General features: G+C 62.6%; 1 protein-coding gene across 10 annotated transcripts in view; it reads left to right on the top strand.

The window, feature by feature from the left end:
- Nucleotides 1-828: 828 nt before the first annotated feature.
- Nucleotides 829-20,769, top strand: part of TPCN2 (two pore segment channel 2) — a 30,169-nt gene continuing 10,228 nt past the window's right edge. For 8 of the 10 annotated variants that reach the window (XR_006057558.2, XR_006057560.2, XM_042238357.1 and 5 more), the window contains exons 1-14: nt 829-996; nt 4,390-4,470; nt 5,216-5,280; nt 6,024-6,100; nt 6,466-6,643; nt 7,801-7,917; nt 11,396-11,502; nt 12,620-12,692; nt 14,614-14,713; nt 15,640-15,705; nt 15,969-16,033; nt 16,551-16,651; nt 17,217-17,298; nt 17,465-17,551. Coding sequence is in view for 8 of the 10 variants with exons in the window: in XM_042238357.1 (XP_042094291.1) it covers nt 885-996; nt 4,390-4,470; nt 5,216-5,280; nt 6,024-6,100; nt 6,466-6,643; nt 7,801-7,917; nt 11,396-11,502; nt 12,620-12,692; nt 14,614-14,713; nt 15,640-15,705; nt 15,969-16,033; nt 16,551-16,651; nt 17,217-17,298; nt 17,465-17,551 (1,311 nt within the window). In the remaining 2 variants the exon portion in view is untranslated. The remainder of the gene's footprint in view (nt 997-4,389; nt 4,471-5,215; nt 5,281-6,023; nt 6,101-6,465; nt 6,644-7,800; nt 7,918-11,395; nt 11,503-12,619; nt 12,693-14,613; nt 14,714-15,639; nt 15,706-15,968; nt 16,034-16,550; nt 16,652-17,216; nt 17,299-17,464; nt 17,552-20,769) is intronic. The other 2 variants (XM_027959339.2, XM_042238356.1) reach the window with 1 other exon arrangement.

Raw genomic sequence — 20,769 nt, forward strand, 5'->3', positions numbered from 1 at the left:
CACCAACTTCAATGCACAGGAATTTGAGCAAACTCTAGATAATGAAGGACAGGGAAGCCTGGTGTGCTGCAGTCCATGGGGTCACAAAGCATCAGACAAGACTTAACGACTGAACGCCACCACCTATGGGGAATTTAATCTTTTTCATATTGATCTTTCAGAACTCTGTGGGAGGCAGAATTTTGGGTCCCATGACCTCTCCCTCTCCTTTATGCTTGTGGTTGTGGTGGGTTAGATGGCAAAAGAGATTTTGCTGATGTAATTAAGGATGCTAATCAGGTACCATTCAGTTGTGTCTGGCTCTTTGCAACCCCATGGACTGCAGCACGCCAGGCTTCCCTGCCCATCACCAACTCCCAGAGCCTACTCAAACTTATGTCTGTTGAGTCAGTGATGCCATCCAACCATCTCATCCTCTGTCCTCCCCTTCTCCTCCCACCTTCAATCTTTCCCAGCATCAGGGGTTTTTCCAGTGAGTCAGTTCTTGGCATCAGGTGGTCAAAGTATTGCAGTTTCAGCTTCAGCATCAGTCCTTCCAATGAAGGCGGGTCGAGCCGGCCCAAGAATGAGCATTCCTAACCTGTGCCCACTTGGGGCGGACTGAGCCGGCTGGACCACCCGTTAAGAACGCGCTTTTCCCTGCCTCTTGGCCTTTATAGCCCCGCCCACCAGGAAGTTGAGCCCCGCCCACCAGGGGGCGTGTGGGCGGGTAAGTCCCGCCTCCACGAGCAAGCTCTCCATCCTTACTGGCTGGTGGGAAGGGGCGCCCCTTCATCACAGTGCTGTCCCCGCCTCCGCCCGAACCCGGGGCAGGGGCACTGCGCCTGCGCAGTGGAGCTCGCGTTTAGCGCCTCTGCGCGGTCCGGGTGGCAGGCGGAGACCCTATGGCGGACACCCGGGAAGAATCGGAACCCCTTCTGAGCCGGGCCCGCGGCGGCAGCGGCCGCGACTGCCCAAGGGGCGTACCCGCTTGCAGCAGCGTCCAAGAGAGCCCTGGTGAGCCGCGGCCTGGGGAGGGGCCGGGCCGCGCGGGGGCGGCGCGTCGGGGTCCCCGCGGCCCGAGTCGCGCCCCTGCTGTCGCTGCGGGAGCGCCCCGCCTCCCCCGGCCGGGGTCCGATCGGGCCTTGCGGAGGGCTGGGCGGCTGCGCCCTGCGGACCTCGATCCCGGCCTGGGCATGGAGCTGGGGGCGCGGGGTCGCTGGGGCGAGTGGTGGTCTCGCCCTGCTCCACCGACCGGCTGGACAGAGAGGCCTCGCTCAGCCCGGGAGCAGCCAGCCCCGCCCCCCCGCCGCACCCCCCAGTCCCCTCCGTGGGCTCGGGGCCTCGTACTTTCCGTGGATCGCCTTGGTGACTCCTAGGAGGACGTACTTCCATTTTCTCCAGTTCTTATCGGGGAAAGTGAGGCACAGAGAGGGGCGTTCCCCTACCCAAGGTCACACAGCCAGGAAGTGGCCGAGGTGAAATCCAGCTGGGAGTGAACTGTGAAGCTTCCCAAACCCGGGCGGCTTCCTGCCTTTGCCCTCTGCAGCTCTGGCCTGCCCTTCCTGTTTATCCGCAGAAAGACTGCTTATTCCTGGGGAGGCCTTGGGAGGGTGGAGGCCTGTCCCTGTCAGATCCCAGGGGCATTGGGTGCTGGATTTGGGAGGGAAGGGCCTCAGCCTCCTTTTATGGAGGGGGAAGCTGAGACCCCCAGAATGCCCACAACTGGTGCGAGCTCACAGCCCTGGGGCTTCTGCTGCCCTCCACGGGGTGCTCCTTAAGGGGCCTCCTGGGCTCCTGCTTGCAGGGGTCTGTGCCGTGTGCCCAACTGTTGGGGTGGGTGCCTGACCGGAGATAGGAAACATGCCCACCTGCCCATCTCAGAGCCTGTCCCAGGACAGTTCTCCATCCAGCCAGGCCTCCCAGGGCCCCGGAAGAGGGACATAGGATATGGTGGTGTTCAGGGGGAGCAGACTTTGTGTCTGGAGGTCCAGGTGCCTTTCTGGTGCTGCCACTGCCCGGCTGTGTGACCTTGGCAGGTCTAACCTTTCTGTGGTTGTTCAGTCGCTCAGTCGTGTCTGGCTCTTTCCGACCCCATGGACTGCAGCACGCCAGGCTTCCCTGTCCTTCACCATCTTCCTGGAGTTGGCTCAAACTCACGTCCATTGAATCGATGATGCCAACCTTTCTGAGTCTTGGTAAAACAGAGGTGGACACTAGGGGTGTCCTGAAGGGGGCCCTGGTGAGGATTCAGGGAGGGTCTAGGTGCCCGGCCAGGTGGCAGAGCTGGTGTTCACTGGTGCCGATAGCTGTTCAGAGCAGAGAACTGTGATCATTGCAGGTCCAGCCCCGGGAGAATGCACAGCCAGGCAGATGAGACCCTCACTGCACAGATAAGAACTGGGGCAGGCATTGTGGCTGGTGCGGGGGGGACTCTGGGGAGGGCTCTTTGTCCCGACCCTGTGGCCTTGGTGAGGGCTTCTGTGAACACAGACAAGACACCCTGTGTTCTGGATTCCCCTGGCCAGGCTCTATAGCCAGGCTCTGGGGACCCTCACTGAGGTTACCCCCAGCTCCCATGCAGGGCTGCTGGATAGGACCCTGAACTCAGGGTCTCTCTGGCCTACAGCCAGACTGTCCTAGGAGCAAAGGTGGGGGAAGGCTGCTGTTGGGTGCCCCTCGGGCCCCAGTGGGCCCCTGTGGTCAGGTCCCGATGCAGCCCCTCCTCACAGACCACGACTTCAGGGTGGGGATAGTTGTTTTCTCTTCCCCTTCCTGGTCAGGGAATGACCCTGTTACTGGTTATGGAAAAGTCAGAGAACAAGGGATTGCTGTGCTATGGAAGGGGCTGTGAGAAGAACACTGACAGTAAGTGCTGATGCAGGGCTTACTGTGTGGAGCACACTAGCTGCAGCAGCCCGCTCAGCCTGCACGGCATTCCTGATGTGTAGGGGCTGCAGGAACTGAGGCACAGCGAGGTGAGGGGACTCGCCCAGCGTCATACGGGCCCAGCCAGGGGGTGAGGGGAGCTGGAGCCAGTGGGGGAGGGGATTTATTCTGGGATGTTGGGGCAGGGGGACCAGAGCAGGGCTGACGTGGGGCACAGTTTCTGAACCCTCTTGTCCCCTGTACTCTGACATCCTACCCTGGTGTGCCCAGTGGGGAGACGGGGGTATGGACAGGTGATTGCCCGCCCCCCCGCGCCCCACCCCGGGGCAATGAGTTCCTAGACTGCCAAGCTGCAGGATGGTGCTCCTGGCAGGGCTGATGGGGCCTGGGCAAGGGTGTGGAGGCTTTGGAGAGCTTGGCCTCGGTGGAGCCAAGTTCGGGGTGAGTGTCGAGGAGGGCACAGGCTGGAGGAGATGGCAGGGGAGGAGGCGGGTGGAGTGTGGACTCTCTCCTGGGGTGGGGGGGACCCAGGGGAAGCTATGAGGTGCTTGTGGAAGGCTGCTGCAGAGGGGGACAGGGCGGGAGGGCGCTGGGGGATCTGGCGCTTCGAGGGCCGGGTGGCTGTAGTTGAGCGAGCCCCTTCGGCGGCCCCCAGTCTGGGTCCTGGAGCGAGCTCTGGGGCCTCTGGCTGCCCGTCTTATGCAGGCAGCTTGTCTCCTTGGGTCCCCTCAGGCCAAGCTCCATCTCTCACCTGGGTTTTCACGATATGGGGGCCCTCAGACCGTGCTGCCTCCCCGGGTACCCCTTGGCTGTGGGTCGACAGGCGTCCCCAGCCACTGTGTGCCAGGCCCTGCGGCGGCCTGGGCTCCGTGGACGCAGCAGGGAGCAAAACCGAGCGCCCTCAGATCGCAGCGTGCCCGGGAGGCTTTCCGGGGAAGCAGCGGTTGCCACCCTCAGAGCCTGCCCCGGGGGAACGCCTGGGCCCCTGGGGTTGAGCGTGGAGGTTGTCTGTGGGGGGACCCCGAGGTGCTGACGGACATGGTGCTTGTTCTCCGTGACACAGCAAGGTGATGGCACAGTCCTGTCCCTGGTCTCTGTCCATGGTCCCCCATGTCCCCCATTGGTCCCTGGACCCCGCTGCACGATCCCAGAGGACAGTGGCACAGCCTCCCTGGGGACGGCAGACAGGAGTCGGCAGTGGTCTGGAGCTCTGCCCAGGCATCCAGCGTCCCCTTTCCCGGGCACAGCTCTGCCTCTCTGTCTCCTCCCGGTACCCGTGAAGGGTGGTTTTGGCAGCTGCCGACCTCCAGGGCCCAGAGGTGAGAGCAGAGTCTTCAACAGGAATGGTGACTGGTCAGTTCAGCTCGTCTCAAAGCCCCGCGAACTGCTGGGGGCTGCATGCCGGCTCTGCTGTCCTGGGTACCTGGGCTGCACCCTGCCCGCCCCCCGCGGCCTCTCCCGGGGGCTTCCCCGTCGCCCTGGGCTGCAGCTCCTCACGCCTTTCTCACACCCCTGTGTCAGGGAGTGGTCCCGTGCAGAGTCGGAGCGGCGCCCGTGCTCACCAGGCGGCAGGCAGCACACCCGGCCAAGGGGACCGACCAGGTGCGCAGCCCAGAGCTCCCTGATGGGGGGCCTGGGGTGCCGGGCTGAGGTTGGAGCCGCCCGACTCGTCCTGCCCGAAGGTCCCTCGTAGTCGATCTTCCCTGGCCTCTGAGGGCCCCTGTCTGGTTGGCGAAGGCTCCCTTGGCTCCTGCCCTTGGGGTGACTCGGCTGTGGCCCCCTGGCCCTGTGGGCCCGTGACACGAGCTGAGGTGGGGGCAGTTAGGGGGACACGATGACCCCAGAAGGCCCTTCTTAGGTCTCCGTATCCGGTGGAGGTCACACAGCACCTCGGGCTTCTAGACATGGCGTGTCACTGTGAGACCCGTGCCCTTGTTTGGCAGAGGGCTGGCTGGGAGCACCACCCCATCTCACAGTTGAGGCAGCTGGGCCGCGGTGTCCTGACAAAGGCCGCCCGGAGGCCCGCGGCGGGACGGGGTGGGGAGGGCGACCAACACAGTCCGTGTGCCACGCCGGCCCTGGGGCTCCAGCACTCACCTTGGGGGCCCAGCTGGGTGGCTGTTAACACCCCTCTGACAAGGGGTGATGGGCACCGTGGGGGCCGCTCCTGTCCTGGGCCCGGTGCCTGTCGTTCAGACCCTGACCCCCCCGCCAGGGCGCAGGCATCTCATTCCAGAGCCTCCGGAAGGTCGCATCCGGGTCCTCGCCTTGCTTTCCCCAGGAGTCCTGGGCTGGGTGATCGTCTCCCGATCCCAGTCCTCACCTGCCATGTCCCCTCTGCCCGCAGGTGCCGCAGCCAGGCGGGATCTGTGCTTGGACCAGGCTGTGGTCCTCATCGAAGACGCCATCCAGGTGGGTGGGCCTGTGCTTGCCCTGGGGCTCGTGGGGCTGGGCGGGCGCTGCCCCACTGGCCCCTTCGCCCCTGCCATCCTGGGGCCAGGCTGCGGTTGCTGGGCCGTACGGTCGTCGCCCCCGTGCTGACCGGGATTTAAGGCTTGGTCCCCTCCAGCCCTCCTTAGGAGACGTGCGCCAGGTGCCCTTCTGGGTCCCTGGCCACTCATTTCGCCGGTTCACTATCTGCCCCGGCCTTCGTGTGCCGTACTGCTCTGGGTTCTTTGAAAGATACCCAGAGGTGGCATGACCTTCCTTCACCTGCAGACGACACCCCGGGTTAATCAGGGAGATGGACTGTGGAAGCCGGCAGTACCCTCTGTGAGGGATGAGGCTGGGGGCATCCTGGAGGGTGACCAGCTGAGGCGGGGCGGGGTCGGTCTTGCACAGAAGTGAGGAGAGCCTCACGGGCAGACCTAGCTGTGTGCACAGCTGTGCATCCAGTAGGCCGGGGTCCGTCCACCGGCTAGCCCCAGGGTCCGGCCCTCGGGTGTTCTCCCTCTACCGGGAAACCTTGTGGCTTGGGAGGGCGCGACCCTGCTAGGTGGCCACGAGCCCCCAGTCTCTGTGGAGCGGACTCTGTGATCGCCGGGTCGTGCCCCTGCTGTGGACGTGTCGTGGGGTGAGGGGCTGCCCTGCACGGGCTGGCTGTGCGGTGCAGCCCCGAGGGGACCCTCACCACCCCGTGTGGCCTCCACTTCCAGTATCGCTCCATCAACCACCGCATGGACGCCCGGTCTCTGTGGCTCTACAGGCGGTACTACTCCGGCAGCAGCCAGTGGTGAGCGGGCACGCGCCCCACGGGGCTCCTGTGGCCGGGCCGGGGGGTGGTTTCGGGGGGCAGGCAGGCTCCCCTCCCTGGGGTGGACGAGGAGCTGCTGTCTCCCCTCCTTACCGGAGCAGAGGCAGAAAGGGCCCCTCTCTGGTGAGGGCTCCTTTCCAGAATCTTCCGGCCAGCCGTGGCACCTGAGTTTGGACTCGGTGTGTGTGGTCTGACCACACGCGGGTGGCCCCAGAGCAGGAAGTGGCCCGGCCTTCGGACCCGTGGCGTCTGCCCTTTCCAGGCATCCCGCCTGCTGGTCTGCTCTCTGGGCCCCCGAGCGTGGCTGGTTCGTGCCTTCTGACCAGTTTCGGTTCCTTTTCCAGGATTCTGAGCTTCACCATTTTCTTGATCCTGGCTTTGGCCTTCGTTGAGACCCCTTCCTCGCTCACGCGCACCTCGGACGTGCGCTACCGCCTGGCCCCCTGGGAGCCGCCCTGTGGCCTGACCGAGGGCGTCGAGGCGCTCTGCCTGCTGGTCTTCGCGGCCGACGTCTCCGTGAAGGTGAGGGGCCACCTCGCCCATCCTGCCCTCCCGCCCTGCCGCAGCTTCCCGGGTTCACCCTTCCGCCTCCTGGAGCCAGCTGCACCGTCCCCACCTGCCTCTTGGACGGCCCTCCCCCTCCCAGACCATCGATGGGGGTCAGCCGAGCCATGGGGGCTGCACAGCCTCGCGGGACCCGGGAAGGGTGCGGCTGAGGGTCCACAGTGCCACCCTGGGGAGAGACCCCTGCTGAACAGCGGGCCCTGGAGGGGGGCTTTTCACAGCCCTCACTGCCCCGGCCCAGAGGGGAGGGGCCGGCGTGGGGGGCGGGGCAGATGCCCAGCCAGTGTGCCAGCCTGACTTCCGTGACCCGGATCTTTCCAGAAGCCGGGGCGGGGTGCGAGCTGGGCTGTGTCAGGGCGTCAGAGCCACAGGGACTCGGCAGTGAGACCCCGCTGCTGGCCACGCCTCCCGTCACTTCTGATAAACAGCGGTGACGCCACTGCGCCAGCCCTCATGGGCACGTCCAGGGCTGAGTCAGCTGCACCCTGCCTGCGGTCCCTTTAGGGGGCAGTTCAGCCTCTGTGGTCTGACCCCAAGGGGCATGGGTGAGCCTCAGTGCGTGTGTGACCAAGAGCCCCGGGCAGTGTCTTATTTCTCCTTTTTTAGCCTATAATGTGGTTAGGAGGTCTGGGGGTTTTAACCTGGAACTGAAACTGGTGAGTTTTCATTGGCCTTTTTTGAGTGGCCGGTCCATTGGGGAAGTCTTGGAAGGTGGGAGAGAGGGTGGGTTTTATCTGCAAGTGGTGACCTCTGGGGGGGTCAGTGATAGAAAGTTAGGCGGCGGCCACCCAGATGACAAACCCACATTCCCAAGGCTGGCCCCTGGGCCACTGCGCTGGTTCCTGGTGTTTCTGGAACTGTCCCCACGCACAAGCCTCAGTGCTGACCGGACAGGCAGGACGGCTGTGAGGACTGGGTGGAGCGGGTCAGTGCTGCGCCTGTGGTCACGAGGAGGCTGGGCGAGGCGTGTGGCCTCCCGCCCACCCGGCGCCCAGCTTCCTGCTCTGAGTCACGTGGGGACCACGCGGCTCCCCAAGGCTGCCCAGCGACCCCCGCGTCCACATGGTGCAGGCCTCGCACCGGCTGCCCCCGCTGAGCCGCCGTCTGTCTTGCAGAGCTACCTGATTGGGTGGGCCCAGTTCCGGAGGAACCCCTGGCTGCTGGCCTACCTCGTGGTGCTGGTTGTGTCTCTCCTGGACTGGATCGTGTCGCTGAGTCTCGTCTGCCAGGAGGTGGGTGGTCAGGCGGCCCCAAGGGGGAGTGGGGAGCTCTAGAGGGGGTGAGGGCGCAGATGAACCGTGTGGGTTATGGCAGAGAGCCCTGGGGCCCTGCAGAGGGTGTGGCCAGGCGGCTTCGAGGGTGGCAGGGAGATTTTGGGGGTAGGGGCGCAGATGAATGGTGTGGGTTATAGGGGAGAGCCCTGGGGCCCAGCGTCCCTCTGGCCCAGCTCTGCGCCATCCAGCCCATGTCAGTCACCCACAGGCCCGAGCCTTGTCCCCACCTTCAGGCCCAGGGAAGGCGTGAGGCCCTGGGGGTAAGTTCCAGGGTCCGGTCTGCCTGCCATCTGCAATCCTGCCCCCAGGTGCGCTGCCTGCCCAGAACACCCAGAGGCACCGCCCTGTGATTCAATAGACCCGAGCTTGCAGATGTGGGTTTGGGGGCGTCTGTAGCCCTGAGGGCCGGCTGGGGACACAGAAGCCCCACGAGGTGCTTTCAAAAGAATTTACTGTACGGGCTCAGACAGGGCTTGAGTAAGAAAGCGAGAGGGAAAAGCCCCTGCCCTGGGGCTGTGGAGCTCAGGGGAGAGGCTCTGGCCCTCTGGGGGGTGCTGGTGCTTCCAAGAGGCGCAGCGGTGACTTAGTTCTCAGGGTGCTGGAGGCCGGGGACGGGGGACACCCTGGGTGCTGCCAGCGGGAATGGCACGTGGGCAGAGGCCGAGGGGCACCCCTGCCCCTCCTGGTGCCCTCTTGCCCAGTGGGGCAGCCGATGCAGGTGTCAGGGGTGTTAGGGGTGGGTTCCCAGCTCACAGCAGGGCCGCGGGGGCGGGGGGTGGTGCCCCCTGCAGCTGCCCCCACCCCCATGCCTCTTCCACGTCCCTGCATGAGCACCCTCCTCCCTGAGGAGCTGCTGCCCCTCCCCACCAGAGAGAAGGGTCGCCCCCTCCCCAGACGGGGCAGAGGCCAGCCCAGCCACCGCCGGCTCCATTTCTGAGTGGTGGTCACGGTGTCCATCAAGTATCCCTGAACATTCTGGGTGAGGGTCGTCTGTGAAATTAGGGAGGAGAGAGGCATGAGGGCCCTTACTGTGCACAGACACTGTCCGTGCAACCAGCAGGGAGGACTGCGTGGCTTATGTGCTGAGGGGCTGGGGACCCGAACTCACACTTGCAATCTCCCTGCCCCTGCCCCACATCCCTGGGTCTCTGTACACAAGGACCTTCACTCCTGAGGGGCTCAAGTCCGTGGCAGTCCTGCCTCTTTATTCCTGGAATTTTGTGACAGTTGTTTGTCCTGGATGTCCCTTGGCGGAGCCCACACAGACCTCCCTGTTCCTCTGGCGGCAGCTTCCCAAGCCCGCTGTGGTAACTGGAGCTCTGCGCCCTGCCTACCGGCCCCGAGTCCTCTTCACGGACAGCTGTGGTACAGAAATACTGTCCTTGGGGGTGGTCCTGGGAGAGGTAGGGGGGCAGGGGGCAGAGTCCATGCCCGCCCACCTGCCTGTCTGCTGAGGACAGCTGACTGCCTTGCTTGGGGTGGGGCTGGCGAGTCCCCCCTGGGGGCCACAATGGGGCCAGTGCTGGGCCGTGCCAGTGGCCAGGGTGGGGAGGTCTGTACTGTTGGCCCTGGGCGTGACCCCTATCCCCATCCCCCCAAGCTGCAGGGGACAGGCGACCAGCTGAGCAGAGGCGGGGGTGAGGGTGCCCAGTGGGGCTGCCAGCCGGAGGTGAGGGGAGGGTGCCCTGGGCTTCCAGGCAGCCGTGGAGGGCTTGGGCAGTGAGGGGAGGCCATCAGCCTTGTATGTGTGAGACAAGAAGATGCCCACTAGGACATGTCTGGAGTTGACAGCTTGGGTTGTAGATTGAATGTGGAGGGGCTCTTAATACTGCAAGGACAGACCAGTTCCCTGGGCCGTGAGGCCAGCGAGAGGGGAGGAGGGGCTCGGGATCCAGCACGTGGTTGGGCACAGAGTGGGTGACCCAGGTGTCAGGCAGGGGGAGGTGCCTGCCGGCCAGGCTGGAACACAGGAGGTGATCTTGGGCTCAGAGGCTTGGCAGTCACCGCGGGCCTGTCCAGTGCCCTCGCGCAGGAGGGTGGCTTGGCTGGAACAAGGACAAGGAACAGATGAGCGAAGGGGAGTGTGGTTTTTTTGTTGTGAGTGGAAGGTATTGAAGCACGTGGTGTGTGTGTGCATGTGGGGACGGGGTAAGAGCTCTGGGGGGGCCTCTGAGGGGCCAGGGCCCTGAGCACAGGGAGGAGGGCCCTTGGGTGTGACAGGAGGGGGAGAGGAAGGGGTGTGTGTTGATGTGTGTGTTTGTGTGAGCATGGAGGTGCAGGTGTGTGTAAGCACGTGGAGGGGTGGGGGTGGTGTGTGCGTGTGTGTGAGTGTGGAGGTGCAGGTGTATGTGTGTGTGACGTGGAGGTATAGTGTATGTGTGCGCACGTGTGTGAGCATGGAGGTGTGCGTGAGCATGGAGATGCAGGTGTTTATGTGTGTGTGAGCGTGGAAGTGTGGGTGTGTGTGTGTGAGCGTGGAGGTGCGGGTGTGCGTGTGTGTGTGAGTGTGTGTGTGTGAGCGTGGAGGTATAGGGTGTATGTGTGTGAGCGTGGAGGTATAGGGTATGTGTGTGCACTTGTGTGAACATGGAGGTGTGCGTGAGCGTGGAGATGCGGGTGTGTGTGTGTGAGCTTGGAGGTGTGTGTGTGTGTGAGCGTGGAGGTATAGGGTGTGTGTGTGTGAGCGTGGAGGTGTGAGTGTGTGTGTGAGCGTGGAGGTGTGGGGGTGTGTGTGAGCGTGGAGGTGTGTGAGTGTGTGTGAGCGTGGATGTGTGTGTGTGTGAGCGTGGAGGTGTGTGTGTGTGTGTGCGTGAGCGTGAGCGTGGAGGTGTGTGTGTGTGTGAGCGTGGAGGTGTGGGGGTGTGTGTGAGCGTGGAGGTGTGGGGGTGTGTGTGAGCGTGGAGGTGTGTGAGTGTGTGTGTGAGCGTGGAGGTGTGGGGGTGTGTGTGAGTGTGGAGGTGTGTGAGTGTGTGTGTGAGCGTGGAGGTGTGGGGGTGTGTGTGAGCGTGGAGGTGTGTGAGTGTGTGTGTGAGCGTGGTGGTGTGGGGTTCCTGCTCACTTTCTGCCGGTCTGGTCTGTGTGGGAGGCTGTGACCCAGAGCATATGAGGGCCTGGGGGCCGCAGATTGAGGAGGCCTGGGACAGCCCCTGGAGGGCAGGACAGTGGCTTCCCAGACAGATCCAAGGGCGCCCATCCTCTGTGAGAGCTGGGTAGGGGGGCTGGGGAGACAGGCTGGTCACCCTCTGGCCCGGTGCTGGCTTGTCGGGGGGCCTGAGGGTCCTGGGTTCTGACCTGGGCTCGGAGGGACGTCGAAGTCAAGGTCGGCCGAGTGGGCAGCCTGGGGACAGCCGGGGCCGTGGCCGTCCTTACAGAGCGTCGGGCCTCTGGGCTCATCCTGGGGGCTGTGCTCAGGGTCCCGGGTACGGGTCTCTTGCAGCCCCTGCGAGTGCGCCGGCTGCTGCGCCCCTTCTTCCTGATGCAGAATTCCTCCATGATGAAGAAGACGCTCAAGTGCATCAGGCGCTCGCTGCCGGAGATGGCCAGGTGGGCGCTGGGTCAGTTGGGCATGGGGCCAGGTGGGTGCGGGGCCAGGTGGGTGCTGGGCCAGGTGGGCCGTGGGGTCAGGTGGGCATGGGGTCAGGTGGGCGTGGGGTCAGGTGGGCGCTGGGGACAGATGGGAGCTGGGTCAGGTGGGCATGGGGGCCAGGTGGGCCCTGGGACAGGTGGGCATGGGGTCAGGTGGGCCCTGGGACAGGTGGGTACGGGCTCAGGTGGGCATGGGGCCAGGTGGGCGCTGGGGTCAGGTAGGTGCTGGGTCAGGTGGGCATGGGGTCAGTTGGGCATGGGGCCAGGTGGGTGCCAGGACCAGGTGGGCACCAGGGTCAGATGGGAGCTGGGTCAGGTGGGCGCTGGGGTCAGGTGGGTACTGGGTCAGGTGGGCATGGGGCCAGGTGTGCGCTGGGGTCAGGTGGGCGCTGGGGTCAGGTGGGCATGGGGCCAGGTGGGCGCTGGGGTCAGGTGGGCGCTGGGGTCAGGTGGGTACTGGGTCAGGTGGGCATGGGGCCAGGTGGGCGCTGGTATCAGATGGAGCTGGGTCAGGTGGGCGCCGGGGTCAGGTGGGCGCCGGGGTCAGATGGGCGCTGGGGTCAGGTGGGCGCTGAGTCAAGTTGGCTGGCAGGGCGGGGCGGGGATTTCTGCTCCCTGCTGGGGGCCTGGGGCTCCCTTCCTCTGGCCAGGGGGGCTTACGGGCAGGAGGCACTTGGGGGTCTCTGTCTCGCACCTAAGGCAGCCCTCGTAACGGCCTTGCTTGACCCCTGCCCCCTGCTCCATGCTGCATGCGCTTCCTGCCTTGGCTGTGGCTGCTGACTTCCCTCCGTCCCTGGCCCCCCACCCGCTCCCTGCACCCCCACCCCCATGGCTCACGTGGCTGACCCCTCACTGCTGGCCCAGGTTGATGGCAGTGGCCTTTCTCCTCTGCAAGTCCCGGGGGTCCTTGGAACTATCTGTCCTGGGACAGGTTTGCTCGGGTTGCACTTCTGCCAGAGTGCACTGAGCAGCTGAGCAGGTGGCTGGGTCGGGGCAGGGAGCTCCCCGCTGGGCCGGGTCAGCGGAGCCGGGACCGCGTCCGCCCGGCGCTGAGTGCCGCTCCCCCCGCCCCCAGCGTCGGGCTGCTGCTGGCCGTGCACCTGTGTCTCTTCACCGTGTTTGGGATGCTGCTCTTCACCGGCGAGAAGGTATTGCGCTCTCTGCTCTGCTCCGCCAGGCAGCACCCTGCCAGGCGACCCACAGTTGGCTGTTCACTGACCCTCCTTCTCTGCACCCCTCTTAGATGGAGGCCTCTCAGACTGGCCATCAGGGAGCCCCTCTCAGCCCCTGCCTGTTTCTCCAGAGGGGACCCCTTCCTGCCAGGACCCCTCCCCTCTCAGCCCCTCACTGCTTCCCAGCCCCCGGCAGCTTCTTGCTGCGTGGAGGTGTCGTCTGTGTAACTCTGTGTGCGTGCTGTGTGTGTGTTGCTATCTTTGTCTGTACACGCGTGGGGGTATGTGTGTGTATGTCTGTGTAACCGTGTGCCCTGTGTGTGTGTGTATGTTTTATCTCTGCGTGTGCATGCACGGGGGTGTCTGTGTGTCTACGTAACTGTGTGTGTATGTTTCTATCTCTGTGTGTACGTGCATGGGGGTGTCTGTGTGTATGTCTGTGTGACTCTGTGTGTGCTGTGTGTGTTTCTGTGTGTGTACACACAAGGGGGTGTCTGTGTGTGTGTCTGTGTAACTGTGTATACTGTGTGTTTTTATCTGTGTGTGCATTCATGGGGGTGTCTTGTGTGTGTGTATGTGTAACTCTGTGTATGTGTGTGTGTTTCTATCTCTGCCGTGTGCATGCATGGGGGTGTCTGTGTGTGTGTGTGTGTGTTACTGTGTGTGTGCTGTGTGTGTGTGTTTATCTCTGTGCATGCATGGGGGTGTCTGTGTCTGTGTGTGTGTGTCTTTGTAACTGTGTTTCTATCTCTGTGTGCATGCATGGGGGTGTCTGTGTGTATGTAACTGTGTGTGTGCTGTGTGTTTCTCTGTGTGTACACGCATGGGGGTGTCTGTGTGTGTGTCTGTGTGTGTGTAACTGTGTGCTGTGTGTTTCTGTCTCTGTGTGTACACGCATGGGGGTGTCTGTGTGTGTGTTCTGTGTGTGTGTGTGTTACTGTGTGTGTGCTGTGTGTGTGTGTTTATCTCTGTGCATGTGTGGGGGTGTCTGTGTCTGTGTGTGTGTGTCTATGTAACTGTGTGTTTCTGTCTCTGTGTGCATGCATGGGGGTGTCTGTGTGTGTGTGTGTGTGTGTGTGTGTAACTGTGTGCTGTGTGTTTCTGTCTCTGTGTGCATGCATGGGGGTGTCTGTGTGTATGTAACTGTGTGTGTGCTGTGTGTTTCTCTGTGTGTACACGCATGGGGGTGTCTGTGTGTGTGTCACTGTGTGTGCACACCTGGGGTGTCTGTCTGTGTGTGTGAGTCTGGGTGGCAGGGGCAGCTCGGCTGGGAGGTGGGACCAGTAAGTGTCTCAGGACCCACGTGTCTGCCCAGTGTCACCGCTGTTTATGGAGTGCAGGACGGGTGGGGTGGGCGAGGGTGCCTCCCTGGGAGTGGGGGAGGGGTGGGCCTCTGACCTGGGAACATGTAGGGTCCCGAGGTGTCTGTGGAGGGCTGGCCCTCGGGTGGCAGCTAGGACAGTGGCCTTGCGAGGCTCCCTGAGTGATGAGGTGGTTTTCTGTGCCTGGGTGAGCGCCTCCCGCCCGCAGTGTCCAGGGCACACGCATGGCCCGTGGACTCCGGCTGAGAGCGGGTGGGCCGGCCCCCGCTGGGCCCTCGTGGCCCAGGCTGTGATGCTGCCTGCCAGGCTGGTGAGAGCTGTTCACTGTGGCTCCGAGCAGGCCTGCCCAGTGGCCGGTGTCCGTGTGGGGCATCCCTGGACACTGTCTCTCAGGCCCAGAGGTCCTGAGTGTGGTCTGCCCGGCCTGGAGCTTGGAGCCCACAGGGAGGAGATGGAGAGATGGGCTCTGAGGTTGCGCAGCCGTAGCGGGAGGTCCGCGCCTGTTGGGTGTGGGGCCTGAGCTTTGCGGCCCGAGGCCCGGTGACTCCTCAGTGCTGCTGTGTCTGCTTTTGCAGGACGCCGGGCAGGACCGGGAGCGGCTGACCTACTTCTTCAACCTGCCTGAGGCGCTGACCACCCTCCTGGTGCTGCTGACCACCGCCAACAATCCCGACGGTGCGGGGGCCGGGAATAGGGCGGCACTGGGGGGTGGGCGGGGGCACGGAGCTAGAGCTGAGCCTGGCACTGGGCGTGGGGGCCCCCGAAGCGTCTTTGTCGAGAGCTGGGGATTAAAGGTGGAGCCCCTGCCTCCTCTTTGCTGGTTTTCTCTTTCCCCTTTTTCGAGTATCCTTCTCTCTCCTACTCTCCACTCTCTTCTTCCCTTTTCTTTCTGGTCTTCTTTTTCTGTTCCTTTTCCTCTTCTGCTCATTTTCTGAGTCCTGAGAAGCTCGAGGTGGACACTCTTCTTTGTGGTGATGGACCGACCTGGGCTCAGCAGGCCCCTGGGCTCAGCGGGCCCCTGGTGGCCTCCTCCTCTTTGAGGCTCAGCCCCACCATGTGTGAGGCCCCGGGGTCTCTGGTGGCTGTGACATTGACTGTGTCAAGGTTGTTGATAGGGCCTTGGTCTGCTTAGGCCGGGTGTGTGGCCAGGAGGTGAGGGTGTTGCAGTCCTTGGGCTCAGCTGTGGCCTGGCCAGCCTGGCTGGGGCCTTTCGTCTTGGGCTGGGGTGGTCACCCACCATAGAGACCCTCCCAAGAGGTCAGCCACTGGCTTCCATACCGGGTGAGAGCTGTGCCCGGGACCCTGAGCACTGCCCCCGCATGTCCTGTGAGTCCTCCAGTCACCGAGGGAGGGCTGGGCTTTGTCTGCAGGGAGTGCTCACAGGGATGTGTACAGGATGAGCATCCCCCGAAGGTAGCGAGTTCCCCACCCCCACTGGTGTGCAGGCAGAGGTGCGAGGGGCAGAATTTGGGCAAGACGGCCTTCCAGGTCCACCAACACAGGGCCCTCCTTTCTGTTGAAAAGACAGTGGTTTAAGACGATGAAAGGGGTCAGCTGGATGTTGGGCTTATGAGTGTTTTATTTTCTCTGATTTCTTTCAGTGATGATCCCTGTGTATTCCAGGAACCGAGCCTACGCCATCTTCTTCATAGCCTTCACCCTGATTGGTGAGTTGGGGCGGGTCACCTGGGGCAAGGGTCTAGGTGTGTTCCCCAGCCCTGTGACCTCCCCTCCACATGACTCTGTGCGACCGCCAGTGCCTCAGTGCCTGCTGGGCAGGCCAGGTGGCACCCCCATCTATACATGAGGGCCTCGGGTCCCTGCCCTGCTCCCTCAGCCAGCCTGCTGCTGGCGGGCTGGCGGCCGCTCCTGCCCGCACGGTCCTCGCTGGCCGTGTGGTCCCGCTGACCATGGCCTTTCCTCTCCCAAGGGAGCTTGTTTTTGATGAACCTGATGACGGCCATCATCTACAACCAGTTCCGGGGCTACCTGATGGTGAGCGGAGCTGCCCCCCTGCCCGGCTGTGCCTGGAGCTGCCCCTGGAGGCCTGGCAGGGAGCTGGCTGGCAGGGTGGCCTGGGGCTGTGTGGGTGTGGATGTGGGTGGGAGGGCGGGGCCTGTGGTGGTCTCGGCATGACCCCCGCCTCTCTGCCGTGGGTGACCTCCCTCTCTGCTCCCCGGGGGTGCTGGCCCCACAGCCACCCCTGGCCCCTTCCCTGCCCCATCTCCTCTGGGGGGAAAGCAAGAAGACTAAAACCCCTGGGGCAGTGACCACCCCCCCACCCGCCTTGTAGGTGGGCCAGGGGCCCCAAGTCCCCTGAGAAGGGACGCGCACCTTAGTGAACTTCACAGCGGTGGCTGCCGGCAGGGCCTGGCCCTTGTCCTCTGTGACTGCCCCCCGATGCCCACAGGGCGAGGGGCTGCTCCCTGGGCTGCGAGTGAGCCGGGGCTGTCTGGGGCGAGGGGCCAGGGACAGGGCTGGGCCAAGCCCCTCAGCCCCATCCCCTCTTCAGATGTCTCTCCAGACCTCACTGTTGCGGAGACGCCTGGGGACCCGGGCTGCCTACAAGGTCCTCTCGTCCGTGACAGCAGAGGGAGAAACCCACCCCGAGCGGTGAGAGCGGGGGCTCCCGCCCCTCTCCCGAGGCTGCTCTGGGAGGGGTGTTCATGGAGGGGCGCTTCCCGAGATCCCTGCTGGCAGTGGATAGAAAGGCTCCTTTGGAGTCAAGCGTCCCTGGGTGGGTTCCATGGTCCTGGTGTCCGAGTTAACTCATGTCCTCATGACCTGCTTGAGATCCCGGTCTGGCGGGGGCCACACATTCTGGCCTGTCCCCCTGGCGCCCTTCCCACACCCGAGCTGTGACTTGGGGTCCAGGACGAGAAAGGCCTGGGATGCACGTCCACTCTGCCCCCCCACTCCGTGACAGCTTGGAGGCAGTGTCACAGAGCAGCTCTGGTCCCTACCACTCACTGGCCCCAGGGCCTGTGGGTTGCACGCTCTAGCATCCTCAGCCGCTCCTCTCTAAGGCAGGACCACGGGGTCTCGGGATTTTGGGGACAGGAGGACCATCAAGCGCTCCTTCCTGGAGAACTTGTCACTGCCCGGGTTGCTCGGGGCAACCTCAGGGCGCCTGAGGGTGCTGAGTTGGCTGGGCTCACTGAGGGCATCTTCCCCGCAGACTTGGGGTGAAGCCTGAGGATTTCTTGCAAGTGCTCCAGAAAGTCCAGCTGGACAGTGACCACAAACAGGCCATCACAGAGGTACTGGTCCCCCTTCCCCCCGCCCCACCTGTGCCTCTGGGCTCCCTAGGCCATGTGGGTGTTATTTCAGACCAGCCCGGCTGGCTCGGTCCTGGTGGGCCTCGGGCGGCTCCCTTCCTGCCTGTGGCCTGGCTGCCCAGCACACCCGTGTGTTCCTGCTTTGCAGAAGCTGCATTCCCGTGGCGGCGGCCTGCTATCAACTGACGAGTTTCAGAAACTCTTTGACGAGTTTGAAAAGAGGGTGGTTAAAGAGGTAACTATGGCCGGGCCAGGGGCACCTGGGGTTAGCGGGGAAGTCCTCGGTGTCTCTTGGCGTTAATCGCCTGGGTCACTTTTAGTGACCGGCCCCGGGACTCATCTTCCCAGGGTTTCTGGCCCCTAGGGTGTTCGTGGGAGCAGAGCTGGTGTGGCTCTTGGAAACTGGGGAGATTTTGTGATCTCATGAAATTCCCAGGCCACAGGGACCGTAGTCCTGACCCAGAGGAACTTCCCAGTTTTCTCCATTCTTCATGATAGACTTCTCTTCTCCTCTCACATGTCCTAACCCTGGAGGTGCCTGAGTTTGTCCAAAACCTTTGTCTGTTGTCCTTGACACTGATTTTTAAGGTTAGCAGGTGGGCTTCAGTATCCAGCTTAACACTGTGTCCACAAGACCCCGGCCTGCCTGCATTTTATGTGGCAGGTGTCTAGGAGGCGGCAGGGGAGGAGGTGCAGGGAGACAGCTGAATTGTTCCCAAGCAGACTGTGGGGCTGTGGAGAGGGCTGCCGCTCCAGCCGCTCCAGCCACCTGGCCTTGACAGGGCCAAGCTGGGCTTGAATGCGGATTGAAGAGGTGGAGTCAGTCGTCTCCTGTTGATCGAATCCCTCGCAGCTCAGTGTCACCATTGAGCCAGTCAGCTCAGCTGCTGTAGCGAGTATCACAGCCTGGAGGTACTTAAATACCAGGGCTTACTGTCTCCAGGTCTGGAGGCTGGAGTCGGAGGCCCAGGCGTGGGCAGGGCTGGTGTGTGGACGGAGGCTGGAGTCGGAGGCCCAGGCGTGGGCAGGGCTGGTGTGTGGACGGAGGCTGGAGTCGGAGGCCCAGGCGTGGGCCGGGCCTGCGTGTGGACGGAGGCTGGAGTCAGAGGCCCAGGCGTGGGCAGGGCTGGTGTGTGGACGGAGGCTGGAGTCGGAGGCCCAGGCGTGGGCAGGACTGGTGTGTGGACGGAGGCTGGAGTTGGAGGCCCAGGCGTGGGCGGGGCTGGCGTGTGGACGCCGTCTGCTCCCTCTGTGTCCGTGTGGGTTTCCCTCTGTTGTGTGTCTGTGCCCTCATCTCCCCTTCTTTTAAGGTCAGCAGTCCTACGGGATTAGGGCCCACCCCAGTGACCTCATTTTAACTTAGTTAGCTCTTGAAAGACCCAGTTTCCAAATGCAGTCGCATTTGAGGTCCTGGGGTTAGGCTTTCAAATTATAAACTTTGGGGGATGCACCTTAGCCCACAAGTGTGTTCTCCAGGTCTGTGGTCAACCTCTGTGGCATCAGGCCCCAGTCAGAGGTGGTTTTCCCTGAGAACATGAGGCCTTTCCAGGTCCCCCCAGAGGCAAGTCCCGTTTGGCCTGGAGCTTTGGGTGCTGTACCCTTGGCCCCTGGGTGGTCAGCAGCATCCTCACTGCAGGACCCATGGGGGACAGGAGATGGTTATGGGGACAGACAGGCGGGCACTTGGTGTGTTAACATACATGATACTGTCTGTGTCCAGGTGACTCGAAGGAGATAGTAAGTACGTGCAGGTTTTATAGAAACCATGACGATGGTTTTCAAAGGATAGTAAATCCGGAAACACCTTTCTAGATGATGGTCCTGGGGCAGGAGGTTTGCTGGGCCCAGGAGGCAGCTCTTGGCAGCTGTTTGTTGTTTTGATTTGCTGTGATCCAGCCCTTTTCTGGGTGCAGCCTGACCTGGGTGAGAAAATGTTGGGAAGGTGGGCTCCTTTCTCAAGGTTCGCTGGGCCAGCCAGACCTTCTCTGGGCACTTGCCAGCTGGCCTGTAGGATGCTGCTGGGTCCAGGTCGTCCAAGACCAACTCTCCCCTTGTCTTCAGTCAGGATCTGATATCAAAAGGAGGTTCCTGGTTGTGGTGGTGGCTGATGACTGGTCGCCGGTGCAGGCCACGCCCCTCATCTGGCCACACCCTCATCTGGTCACGCCCCTCCATGGACCACACCCTCAACTGGTGACGCCCCTCCTCTCACCACGCCCTCCGCTCTCCACGCCCCGCCAGGGACCACACCCCTCTCTGCCCACACCCTCCGCTGGCCACCCTTTCCTGCTGTGGTTAATGAGATGCTCTCTTCCCAAACGCCCTAGATCTAAGTGCAGAACTATGGTTTGAGGCTGGAGTTTGGGTCCTAGAAGTCTGGGGAGCTGTGATGTCCTTGTCGTCGTTTTATGAGGTCCTCCTTCCCCCTCAGCGGGCAGGCAGGTGCTTCAAGGATTGTTAGCACGTGAGTGCTTGTCCCAGGTGCCCTGACAGGCTGTGATTTTGGAATCACTTCTGAAGAAAGGCGTTCTCTAGGTGGCTGATAGCAGGACATCAGGAGCCTTCATGAGAGTCCTCCCACGTACGGTCACCTTCTGCCATCACCCAGGCCTTGGTCCAGCGCTTGTCAGTCCGTGCCAGTTGGCTGCAGAGAAGGCACCATGCCAGCTTCTGAAAGCCTGTTTCTCTCTGACTTTTGTTGGCTGCGTCACACGGCATGTGGGATCTTAGTTCCCTGACCAGGGATCGAACCCGTGACCCCTGCAGTAGAAGCCCAGAGTCCTAACAACTGGACCACCAGGACGTCCCTGTTTTTGTTGCTTTTGAGGTGAAAAACAGTAGGCATTCATTATAGATAGTAGAAAGAAATAGAAAAAGCCACCTAACTGTCCACCTTCCGAGAAGTCATTTCACGGAAATCGTTTCAGGGTCTGTTGTTTTCCTAATAATGATGTGATGAATGAATTCATCCTTCTTGTAATAGTTTAACATAATGGATAATGCTGGAGTCTCTCTTGGCCAATGTATCAGTCTGGGTTCAGGCGGGAGACAGGAGTCACGTAGAAATTTAACATCGAGAAGTATTAACTGTGATAAGAGAGTCACTGTAACATATGGGGAAGCTCTGTGGTCCCCGAGGGTGGAGGAAGATGCCTGGGGAAGAACAGATCTGGGAGGGGACCCCTTCCCCAAGGCCAGGGTCTGGACGCCTTTGGAGAAGTTGTGGTCCAGAGTCCAGGGGGACAGAGATGTTTGCTGGTTTACCTGGGCTGGAGCTGTTCTGCGGTCACTAGGCAAGCAGGATGCCACTGTCTAGGGTGCAGCAGGCGCTGGCCATGAGCAGAGCGTGTGGAGTGCAGAGGGAGCTGGGCGCTGGGGCCGGCTGGCGGCCTCTGGGCACCAGTACCCACGTGGAGGACATTCTGACGGGGTCAGGCTGTGCTGTAGGTCACC

This window comes from Ovis aries, chromosome 21 (assembly GCF_016772045.2).
Source record: "Ovis aries strain OAR_USU_Benz2616 breed Rambouillet chromosome 21, ARS-UI_Ramb_v3.0, whole genome shotgun sequence".
Lineage (NCBI taxonomy): Eukaryota > Metazoa > Chordata > Mammalia > Artiodactyla > Bovidae > Ovis > Ovis aries.